Genomic DNA, 12,434 nt, shown 5'->3' with positions numbered 1-12,434 from the left:
TCTAGTCCTTTCCTGTCATTTCCTATAGTGGTGGCCTCAGGTAAGTCATCTCACTTCTCTGGGCCTCAGTTTCCTCATTTGTAAAATGATGGGTTTGCTTAGATAACCTTCAAATTTCTTTTCTACTCTGAAATTCTAATTCCTGCTGTCCACTTAGAGGGGGAAGGAGGAGAATTTTCCCAATTGTTATCTTCTGAGGATGATTCTGAAGAGCAATAACACATTTCAAACAGTAAGGGAATGAAAGTTATGCTCATTGTTCTCTCCTTGCCTCTCACCTTAGTGAGAGGCTCATTACCTGACCTCTTATTAATCTAAAGGTCATTAAAAATTGTTTTGTATATGATCTACTTCCAAAAGAGGTTTGAGGGGTTGTATAAGATGCATATGTGTAAGATGCATGTGTGAAATTAGGTCATTACAATAAAATAGGACTAAAGTAATATAAAAATAGTGATGCTTCTTCATTGGTTAATATTGATGTTGTGATTAAGCATCAGATGTAGTATTAAGCATCGTGGAAGCCAAAGCAAAAAAAAGAGGGAGGTGCATAATTGTTACTCAATAAAGAAAAATTGCCAGACTGTTCTTCTAACTTCTGAAAGTAATTTATCATGTAGTATATATTCTTTTAGAGACTGCAAATAATACTTTTAAATTAACCCTTTCTTGCTGAGGGTGTAGTAAAAGGACACAAGGAATAAGTTAAATTTGACACTTTGACTAGTTTTACTCATTGGAAAGCAAAAACCCCCTTTCTACCAATGCCTTAGAATTTGATAAACATAAATGTCACTTGGTAAATATAAACTTTCAGAATCAGCTGTTATTTATAAATTAATAGTGTATAAACTCATGTATCACTTTGCACAACAATTTGGCAAAATTCATCACATTTTTAAACATAGACAAAAAGTCTACTTCTCCAAACTTGCTCTGAAATAAATTTGCACAGATGAGGAAAGATATCAAATACAAATTTGCTTATGGTAGTATTAATTATAAAAGAAAATCACTACAAACTACATAAAGCTTGAGGGCTAATGAATTAAGTCATTATTTCTTTAGAATGGATGACTTTGCAGCCCTTAAAATGAAGTAGATCTGTATGTTTTGATATGGGAAAAAACTTTCAGTATATAATTTTCAGTAGGATAAGGATGTGCAGCTATGGTATAAAATGCTTCCATTTCTGTTATAAAAGATATAGACAGGTATAAGATTTATATGTCTAGATGCATGCTTTTACGTCCATACTTGCTTTTTTTCTGGAAGGAAAGTTAACAGTGGTTTCTGAAAGGTTTTCTTAGGCTCCACCAAGGAAGAAATGCCAATCAGCCACAAAGTTAGGCAGTACAGAGCTTTACTGGGGTTTGCGCACCCAGGCAAGATTCTCCGGTCCACAGAGTGGGGCCGGGGAAGTCGCACCCAAGTAGGGAATATGGTGGGTTTTATTTTGGTTGGCTCTCTTCGTGGGAGCTGGGGATTGGTCCCCTTTGAACAAAGTGGCAATATATCATTGGTGGCTTTCCTCAGGCTCAGGTTGCTATGTGGCTATCCGTTCTGGCAAAGCCCACCTTTTCGTCTCTCTGGTTTGATGTGAGCCTTCTTTTCTGGGATGTAGTTCAGCTGCCATTTTGGATTGTAGTCCAGCCACCATTTTGCCCTATCCTGCTCATCCTGACAGTTTCTTCTGGGCAGAAAGACTGATAGCCTTGGAATGAAGACTTACTATTCATCTCCTTATTTTTACTATGTGGACATGTTAGGTTTTTAGTTAGAGAGGGAATAGAGCTTGGAATTTAAAAGCCTAGACTCTATTCAAACCCTGGTTCTATCACTTACTAGGCATATGACCTGGGAGTTAATTTAACTTCTCCACTGCTCATCAATAAAATAGGCCAATAATAGGACTTTCCTCATTGGATTATTGTGAGGATTACATTAGTTAAGTTTAAAGTGCTCAGAACAGCCTAAACAATGCTATATTTGTATTTTCTTGAAAAAAAAGGAGAAATTTTTTTAAGTGCATCTAACCTATAGGACCCCCAGTATCTCAGAGTTTGAAGGATTTTATAAACATGTCACTGCTTCCAGTATCATATGTTGTATAGAAATTATGTTTCAAGCAGGGATCAAAAAGCAGTCATCTTGTTTTCATTGTCATTTTATCTGGACTCGAATACCTTTTAGGGAAAGTACCTACCCTGGGATTTGTAGTAGGCATTTACCATGTCTGTGATGGCCCTGGGTGCATCTGGATTTGCAGCTCCTCTTCTTTTTTAAAGGGCCCATCACAGTGAATGCTCAAGCTAAGAGCAGAATGTATTAGACCAGGTGGAAAATCTAAGAGGAGCTGGAACCATTACAGCCAAAAGGTTAAAGAGAGTGTCCATGCCTATGCCCATTTTGACTTCTGTGTTCATATGCCCTCATGCTTCTTCTTTTCACTTAAGAGAGTGACAAAGACCTGGCAAGGGGGCTGTCCTAGGAGGATCCCCGAGGAATCTTCTGGCGGTAGGGACTTCCTCTTTATTCAGAGGTGCAGAAAGCAGAGGGCTCTGTGTTCAAGATTACCTGGTTTCCTCCTCCATCCCTGCAGGTGCTTTGGGGCAAGCCTGGAGAACTTCAGCTGACTTTGGGAATCTCCCTTTGAAGTTAGTCATACTTTAGGCCAGGCTTCAGCCCCTAACTATGGGTAGATGGTGGCCCCAAGAGAGGGTGGGTTGGGGGCTCTAATCCCTTCAAATCATCTCAGTTCGGAAAGTGCAAATTACCATGAGGATTTCAGGGCTGACCTATTACAACTTCAGGCCTGAGTCAGTGGTTCCTGGCTTCTGTATGTCTAACCCTTTCTATCTGCACTCTTGGGCATTCCAGTCTCTTTATCCATTTGGCCAGAGGTTCCCATTGCACCAGTCACACCCAACTGTGCTTCCATCTCCCCTTTCATTCCTCCATCCCTACTCCTGTCACCTGTCAACTTTCCTTTCCTATCACCATGGAGTTATTCCTCTCATCTTTCCGGAGCCGCCCGACCACTTGTCTGGCTGCGGAATCAGCACTGCCAGAGCCTGCTAAGACGTCCGGAACACAGTTCGGCCCTCTCTCCTTTGGGTCTGGGCCTGTGCAGAAGGTACCACCTCGCCCTTAGGCCGGGCAGCTTTTGTTCTGCGGGCGGGGATGACGAGGGTGTAGGCGGGTGCTGGGCGCGAGGGCGGGCGGGAGAGGGAGGGAGCTTAGTGTGGGGGGCGGGGACGAGGGAGGGGACTTGGTGCGCGGGGGACGGGGAAGTGGGCGGGGGATTGGCGCGGGGTGGGCGGGGATTGGCGCGGGGTGGGCGGGGCTGGGCAGGGTCGACTGCCGGCGCTCGCCCCGCGGTCCGCCCGTCCGCCGGTCCTCCGTCCTGGCAGGCGGGGCGGAGAAAATGGCGGGGCCCCGGGCTGCCCCCGCCCCCGCGCCGCCGGCCGGCCTGCAGCCGCTGTCCGCGCTGCGGCCTGAGCCGGGCGGGGTTCCGCTGCACTCGTCCTGGACCTTCTGGCTGGACAGGTGAGGACCCCGCGGTGCGTCCGCTGGCCTGCGCCACCGCCTGGTCTTGGGCGCCCAGGCCCCCGTCTCAGTCCCGGGGCCTCGCGCAGGTTTGGGCCGGAGCGAGCCTCTGGGAGAGAAGAGGCTGAGCCCCAGAAGTTTCGGCCGCACTTTTCCTTTTTTTCTCCCTCCCTTTTAAAGAAGGACTGCGGGCGAGCGTCGGGGTGCGAGGTGGAGGGCCAGTCACCCCTCGGGGTTTCTGGGGAGCTCGGGACACGACCTTGGCAGTGACAGCGCTGGGAAAAGTTGACCCGCCTTTGGGAGTGTGCCGTGTTAGTATTAGGATAGCACCGAGGTCCCCGCACTCGCGCCCCACCGAAGCGGCCGTACTTATCTTTTTGAATTCTTATCCTTTTGGCACAGGGTGGGGTGGGGGTTGGTTTTTGTTTTGTTTTCTTAGCGCTTATGGTGGAGCCACACACCTACTAGGCGCTGGGAATTCAGTGGGGGGCAATACCTCACGCTGTCAGTCCAGTAGGGACAATTATAGCGTTCTCAAGGGACAGCTCAAGTGCCCACTTCTCAGAAATGCCTCGAAGACTGCCGCGTCTAATTTAGCGCACCCCACCCTCCAACCATTCCCGTTTCTGCGCTTGTTCTTGTTGCGATGCTTAAGGCTACCGCAGGAATCTGTCTCAATCCCTCAACTTCCCTTCTGTTAAGGGTCAAAAAGTAGTGACTTTGTATTTGACACTCGCTATATCACAACACCTAGAACTGCCTGGCTCACAGCAGGAACACAAGAAATTTTTGACAAACAAATTGATGAATACAAAGCCCCTTTTTAGTATCTGTCATTTAGTGGGTGCCCAAGATGACATCTTAGGGTTGTCCCAAGAGCTCATGGAAATTTTGCTAGCACTCTCTCTACTATGGTTTAAGTGTTTGGAGGAAATGTATGTGACAGCTTTCTGTGAAATTTATGTACTTAGACACAGGTCTTCAAAGGCCTGGTATAAAATACCTGCACGACTTTTTAAAAGTGATAGTCATCTCTTTAAGGAAGATGGACTCATTCTTTTCTTCCTGTTGGAATTAGCACCCACCTATAAGAACTGACACTTGGAGCCCTTGTGTTTTCCATGACCCAAAGAAGAAGTTGGGGTGGGGGAGATACAGTGAGTGTCATCTTTCAAAATACTTTCATTTTTGTTAAGAGAGAATTTTACTGTCATAATGAGAGTGGTTTTGGCAAACTGTCAAAATGAAATCATGTGTGTCTTTGTTTTCAAGGCTGTGCTGAACTGTGTGTTATTAACTGGTATCTGTTTTGAAGGTGTTAAACCTGGACCTATGGAATAAATTGTGAATACTGTTGATTGGTGGAAACAGTATCAAAAGAGTTTCTTTTTAAACAGATCAAAAATTAGTCAACTTAGAGGGGTAACAGTTTAAGAATGGTCTAAGACATTAAAACTATATAACACCATAACTTTTTAAGAACATTTGGTATTTTTAAAGATAAGAACACAGTAACTTCAGTAAAGACAGCCATAGATTTCATATTATGTATTTGCACATTTTTGTTCTATGAAAGCCTGAAAACAAGTGAAATATACTGTTACTGTCACAGTGTCCAAAATCTTTAATAGAAATGACTCTGAATTTGGAAATTATAATAAGTTCTAGCATTGCACACATGAATTTATTTTCCTGATTAATCATCTCATAGCTTCACTTGAACTTTTCACTTCTTTGGGAGTCCTACGTTTATGTAGGCTGTTCCCTTACTCTTGGGTGTGTGAACACATTGAGTTCTAGAGGTTCATTTATAAATTTTTCTCCTACAGAAGAAGGTTCTAGAGAGGGTGGTACAGTTTTTAGCTGTCATCTGCTACCAGAGACATCAGTTTTTAGCAACATACTGTCCAAAGGCCCCCCACTACTTAAAACTCCCCTTTGGCACCTATCTCCTAGCCTGTCCTACCATCCAGCCCACTGTGTGGTGAGGGACAAGTAATCTAGCCTTCCTGACCCTCCCTTTCATTGCTTGTAAAAGGGTGATAATCATAGGGTATAGCTCATAGGGCTGTTCTAAGGCCTAAGTGAGAGCCGTCAATGTGAAACACCAATGCATAAATGTTTATTAAATGCTCACTTCCAACAATGGTATTTTATGTTCCCAAATTACAGACCCCTCCCTCCCCAGCAACCTTCTCCCACACAGGTAACCGCCACACCGCTGCCTTACACACAGCTCCTGGAGCAGCTTATCTGAACTCAGTGTGAGGAAGCCAAAACCTCATTCCTTCCCCTCATAGATGAATTGGAGAACCCCTCATGAAGTTATTTGCCTTTTCAACAGTAAACTCCAATATGATCTTTTTTTTTTAAGTAGATGGACTCTATGGCTAAGGATTTAAGCATTTAGGAAGTTATTTTAGTTGACAGTATAGAATGAAGAGTGTTCCTTCCATTTTCTGGATATTTAAAATCCTGCCCTGTCTTGATTCTTGGAGGCCACTCTTGGTTATGTGTCTCTGCTTTGTTTTCATCTCCCCCTTTCCTGTGATTTTCCTCTGCAGGACTCAGTCCTTAGCCCTCTTTGTATCTCCGTCCACAACAGTGATCTCATCTAGTCAACAGTCTTTCAGTTCCATCTGTGCATTGGTTATTCCCCAAACGTGACACTGTGCATTCAGCTCCTCTTCCTGTCTCTGTGTGAATGTCTGATACACATCCAAATTCAGTGTGTGGCAGACCACCTCAACTTCCCTCCCAGACATGACTCTTTCCATCTGTCCATCTCAGATAAAAGCACTTAACAGCAACTCCTTCCTCCCATCTGTTCAGCCCAGAAATCTTGGAGTATCTGTGGCTCTCCTCCTCGCCTTCCCTCTTTGTCTTCTCTTCTTGTCCTCCTCCCTCCCCTGCTACATCCATTATCAACAAATGCTATTCACTCTACCACTAAAGTGTATCCAGAATCCAATTCATTGGCATTATCTGCATCCTAGACCTTGGACCACACGTTTTTCACCTGGTGAATGCAAGAGCATCCTAACTGCTGCTCTCCATGCATCTACCCTTGTCCCTACAGCCCATTTCCACCACAGCAGCTGGTGGTCCTTATAATACCTAAATTAAAGTGTGTTACTTAATCTGCTTTCTGTTTCACTCTGAGCAAAAGACAAAGTGCTTATAACAGCCCATGAGACTCTATAGCATTTCCTGTCCTCATCCAGGACACCCTTTTCCTTCTGTCTCCCTGCCACTCTCCCTCCTCCCACACCCTTGTAGCTCACTGTCCTCCTTGCTCTTTCTCCATTATCCCAAGGATAGTCCTTTGTCACTGAGTTCCCTCTGCATGGGAAACTGTTCTCTCAATCATCTGCTAGGTACCTGTGCTTTTTCCTTTTTCTGGTTTCTGCTCAAATGTCATCTCAGAGAAGCCATCCCTGAGCATAGATACAAAATAGCATGCACATCCAGACACATTCCCCATGTCCCTGACCCTGCTTTATTTTCCCTGTAGTATTAGCCCCATTTGCCTATCTTCTCTCAGTAGAATGTAAGCTTCACAGGGTTCTTTCCCCATTGCTCTGTGTGCAGCTCCTAGATTAGAGCCTAGTACAAGTTGGCCCACACTAAATATTTAGGGCATTATTGGATACTACCTACAGTGCCTTTCCCTCCTCCCCTGGTAGTTCGTACTACTCAATATCATTTGCAAGTCTTCATCTCTAGCCTTGAACTCTCTCCTGAGTTCTGGACCCATACTGCCTACCATGTGCTGTGTAAAGATACCACCATCCTACAAGTTTTTCAAAGTTGGAATTACCATTATCCCCGAGTCCTCTTCTCTCTCAAGTACCCTATTTCGTGCAGTTCTATAGTCCTGCCAGTTGTTGACTCACTGTTGGACAACTTACCAAGCCTCAGCTGTCCCCTCATCTCCATGTCTTCCCCTCTAGAGACCTAGTTCTCTCTGGCCCCATATTCTCACTAGTTTACCTGAACCCAGCTTTCCCTTCTCCAAGCACCTCCCCCTTCACCAGCCTGGGTTGGTAGGGTCAACTTCCTAAACACCTGGTCTTGTCATTCCCAACCCCCCACCCCCACCCCTCTTTGCCACAGCAGCAGGTTTTGACTCTTTGTCTCTCACCTAGGGGTGCTTCTGCTTTAAGATTGTATGTACCGGACAGGTGGGATTCTGGATCTTTACCCCTACTTTTACCAGAGCATCTCTGATTGATTTTGTTGTATGTGTTTTTAGAAATGGACCACTTGAATTTGAAAAAAGCATTCTATAGCTTTAAAAAAGTGAAAACTGGCCCTGGCTGATATAGCACAGTGTATTGGGCACGGGCCTGTGAAGCAAAGGGTCGCTGGTTTGATCCCCAGTCAGGGCACATACCTGGATTGCAGGCCAGGTCCCCAGCAGGGGACACGTGAGAGGCAACCACACATTGATGTTTCTTTCCCACTCTTTCTCCTTCCCTTTCCCCTCTAACAATAAATAAATAAAGTGAAAACTTTAAACTTCCAAATTATGGTACAAAGTTCTATGTTGCTATGTTTAATATGAAACTCACTTTCTTTTTAGTCTCATCACCTACTGCTCCCCAGCTCCAAAGTACCACTCAGTCAGTGCATTCTCTCTGGTAACAGAAGACTACTGGCCCTCTTCATGGATAAACCATGGTCTTGGCTAGACTCTGAGATTGGTCTCACAATGCTCCTTGTGCTTGGGATGCCCTCTCCCCTTTGTCTACCTGCAAAGCTGCCATGCACCCTTCCAGGCCTCACTAAGACACTGCATTTATAATTGTCTTTCATCAGCCTTTGGCTCAGGAAGAATTAAGCCTTGTGTTTCCACAGCATTTTTTATAGGCCAGTATTTAAGGATCATTGATTACTCTTCTGTGCCTTCTTCTTGATCAGAAGGCTCTAACTGCCTCTTGTCTGACTCCCAGGAGTGCATATTAAGTGCATATAGTAGGTGCTTAGTGAGTATTTGTATTTGTGTTCTTGTTTTGTTTTTTAATCTTCACTCAAGGATGTGTTTATTGACTTGAGAAAGACAGAGAGAGAAACATTGATGTGAGAAAGAAACAGATTGGTTACCTCCTGTACACATCCTGGCTGGGGATTGATCTCACAACCTGGGTATGTGCCTTGACCAGGTATTGAACCTACAAGTTTTTGGTGTACAGGACGACTCTCCAACCAACTGAACCACCTGGCCAGAGCTGTGTTCTTGTGTTTTTAGTCATAGAGATGAGTCATGATGGACATCTCCCACGAACCCCACCCCATCAGGTTTTAGGTCCACCCAGCCATTGTTTCTTCAAGTGTAGTCCCTCACCATATATGTCCTAATCACCTGACTGTGCTTGTTAAACTTCAGTCTCCTGACCCTGCCCAGCCTTACTCAGTGAAAACTCCGGGGTGGAATGTGCATTCTTAACAAGTGCTGTAGACCGCAAAACCTGAGAATTACTGCTTTGTTTATTAATGAGGTTAATTGAGCATATTATTGCTAGTCACTTTTCTGGGTGCTAAGAATGAAAAGATAATGACAACATTGGACCTGGGCCTCCCAGAAGGGTTGTGTTACATACTGTATGTTTCAGTAGCACTAACGATGAGTTCAGCAAGGTGCTGAGTTCTAGAGGGACCCACCTTTCAGGGTGTGATACTTTCAAATGCATTTCAATTATGTGCTCTACAATAGCAAATCTGATATGTGGAAGTGGGACAATGCTTGACAAAGAGGATCCCCAAATTATCCTTCTTCATAGAATAGTCCATGGAGACTAGGTAAGGGCAGGAGGCTGGCTACACAGAAGGCCATAGTTGACAGGTAAAGAGTGCCCACCATCTCAGCTATTCCTATTCTTTCTTTCCCCCATTTTTTTCATTCTGAACTTTTCTTAAAGGCCCAGGATTTTATTTCATGTAAGGGTTAATGGTCTCTGGGTTGATCAGACAGGGAAAGGCCTTGATTAGGAGTTCACAGCCTGTCCAATCAGTGGTTGCTTTTGGCAGATAGGCTTGTGGTCTCTAAACATCCTCACTCAGAAAAGTTACTAGTTCTTACCTGGTACTAACTGTTCCAAAAATATATTTTCTCCTTCTAATTTTAGAATTGCCATTCTCTATTTCCAAACCTAAGACAACTGACAATTCTTTAGTGATCTTGCCAGTTGTTCACCAAATCAACCTGGCTATGATAACAGGTTGCAACATGGCCTTGCTTAGTTCTGTCATCAACTCTAACACCGTTACACCTCTCTTTGACACAAACTCCATGTACTGAAGGACATGGAGTATCCTTGATACAATTATGCATCAACATTAAAAGAGTCCTAGTTGCTACTGGCAAGGAGCTCTTAGTCTAGGAGTGACAATAGATGGAAGCAGGGTGAAATCCAAATAAAAATGCAAAAGTAAAGAAAGAGTTTAGATTATGTAGTTGTAGTGGATGCATTATTAAGTGTTAATAATAGGCCTTGAGTCATTTTTCTGTGACTTTCAAACAACAAGCTGCTGTAAGCAGAAGCCACAAATTTGTCTAAAAGTGATTTAAACGAGTGAGTGATCTCTAAGGGGTATCATTCATCATGTAACTGAGCCTGAGCAGATTTTCCCTCTGACCACTGAGCCTGATGTTAGTAAATTCAACAAGGAACTTGGCCTTTAGGAGACATATTCCCGGCTGTATAGTTTTCCTCTTTAAAGTAGTTCTCATCACTGAAATAACATGATCTCTCAAATTAGGTAGAATATTATCATTCATATTTTCATCACCATTGTTTGTGCACATGCACTGGACATGCGTCTTCATTAGTTGGATGTATTGTACCTTATATAAAGTTTTAAACATCCTTTTCCACTTTAACCTGTTACTAGTAACTACCGTGTTCCTCAGTGTGCTAGGTAGACACCTGACTGGGTGCTGTACATAATTACCCACAAAATCATAATGTCGAAATGGGACATATCAGCATCACTTTATAAATGAGAACAACAAGCCCCAGAGAAATCACTTCTTGATGTCACACAGCTAATATTGAACAGAAACAGGATTTGAATGAAGTATTATGTAGTATTAGGAGAGACACAGACAGAGAGAGAGAGTGAGAGCAAGAGATCAATGTGAGAGAGAAACATGGATTGATTGCTTCCCATATGCACCATGACCAGGGATCAAACCTGCACCCTGCGTATGTGCCCTGGCAGAGAATCAAACCCATAACATTTTGGTGTGTGGGAAGGTGCTCCAACCAACTGATCCACCCAGCTAGGGTGATGTTAGCAGTTCTTATGATGACATGATTTAGATCACATAGGCCAACGCAGCTCAAACTTTAATGTATATATTAATTACCTGGGATTCAGCAGGTGTCAAAAGACGCCTGGAGACTCTGCATCTCCAGTAAGCTGTCAGGTGATGTCAACCAAAAAATATTTTCAGGTATTGCTAAATGTCTTCTGGGGGCCACAGCCTCCACAGATGAGCATCCTTGGCTTGCAGAGACAGGGCTCGGTTAGGGTTTTCTTGGGAGGTTTGTGTTTGTAACATGAATGAAGTAAAAATACATTAAAAAAATAAGAAGTACTGAGGAAATTCCATACTGTTTTCCACAGTGGCTGCACTAGTTTGCATTCCCACCAACAGTGCACTAGGGTTCCCTTTTCTCCACATCCTCTCCAGCACTTGTTTATTGATTTATTTATGATGGCCATTCTGACTGGTGTGAAGTGGTATCTCATTGTGGTTTTAATTTGCATCTCTCTGATGACTAGTGATGCTGAGCATCTTTTCATAGGGCCCTCTGTATGTCCTCCTTGGGGCAGTGTCTGTTCAGGTTCTTTGCCCATTTTTTAATTGGGTGGTTTGTCTTCCTGGAGTGTAGTCACATGAGTTCTTTATATATTTTAGAGCTCAAACCCTTGTCCAAGGTATCATTTGCAAATATATTTTCTCATACGGTTGGTTCCCTTTTCATTTTGTTGATGTTGTCTTTACCTGTGCAGAAGCTTTTTATTTTGGTGAAGTCCCATTTGTTTATTCTTCCCTTTATGTCCCTTGCTCTAGGGGACATATTGGTGAAAATGTTGCTGCATGGAATATCTGAGATTTTCCTGCTTGTCTTCTCCTCTAGGACTTTCATGGTGTTGCAACTTATGTTTCAGTTTTGTCCATCTTGAGTTTACTTTTTTGTATGGTGTAAGTTGGTGGTCTAGTTTCATTTTTTTTTGCATGTAGCTGTCCAGCTCTCCCAACACCATTTGTTGAAGAAGCTATTTGTACTCCATTTTATGCACCCCAATGTTCACAGCAGCTCAATTTATAATAGCCAAGTGCTGGAAGTAACCTAAATGCCCATCAGTAAATGAGTGGATCAAAAAACTATGGCACATTTACAGAATGGAATACTATGCAGCAGAAAAAAGGAGCTCCTACCCTTCTCCACAGCATGGCTGGATCTGGAGAACGTTATGCTAAATGAAATAAGCTAGGCAGTGAAGGACAAATACCATAAGATCTCACCTATAAGTGGAACCTAATCAACGAAACAAGCAAGCAAGCAAAATATAACCGGAAACATTGAAATAAAGAGAAAACTGACAGTAACCAGATGGTGGGGGGGCGGGGAGGGATAACGGGGGGGGAAAGGGAAGGGTCATCAAGGAACATGGACAAAGCAAAAGGGGGATAGGATCAAGGATGGGAGGTGGGGGTGGCTGGTGTGGAGGGGAGTGATGGGGAGAAATGGAGACAGCTGTGCTTGAACAACAATAAAACAGATAAAAATTAAATAAATAAAAGATACTCTACATGTCGTACCAATAAAAATGTTTCTTTCAAAGGAATTCACTATTGACATTTATCTTCT

General features: G+C 43.6%; 1 protein-coding gene across 1 annotated transcript in view; it reads left to right on the top strand.

The window, feature by feature from the left end:
- The first annotated feature begins 3,001 nt into the window (after positions 1–3,001).
- EIF4E3 (eukaryotic translation initiation factor 4E family member 3) overlaps positions 3,002–12,434 on the top strand; it is a 36,992-nt gene continuing 27,559 nt past the window's right edge. The window contains exons 1-2 of the mRNA XM_037041291.1: positions 3,002–3,136; positions 3,263–3,549. Of these exons, the coding sequence (XP_036897186.1) occupies positions 3,002–3,136; positions 3,263–3,549 (422 nt within the window). The remainder of the gene's footprint in view (positions 3,137–3,262; positions 3,550–12,434) is intronic.

This window comes from Sturnira hondurensis, unplaced genomic scaffold (genome assembly GCF_014824575.4).
Source record: "Sturnira hondurensis isolate 20B ecotype Veracruz unplaced genomic scaffold, ASM1482457v3 Scaffold0002840, whole genome shotgun sequence".
Taxonomy (NCBI): domain Eukaryota; kingdom Metazoa; phylum Chordata; class Mammalia; order Chiroptera; family Phyllostomidae; genus Sturnira; species Sturnira hondurensis.
This window is presented reverse-complemented; position numbering and strand designations above follow the sequence as displayed.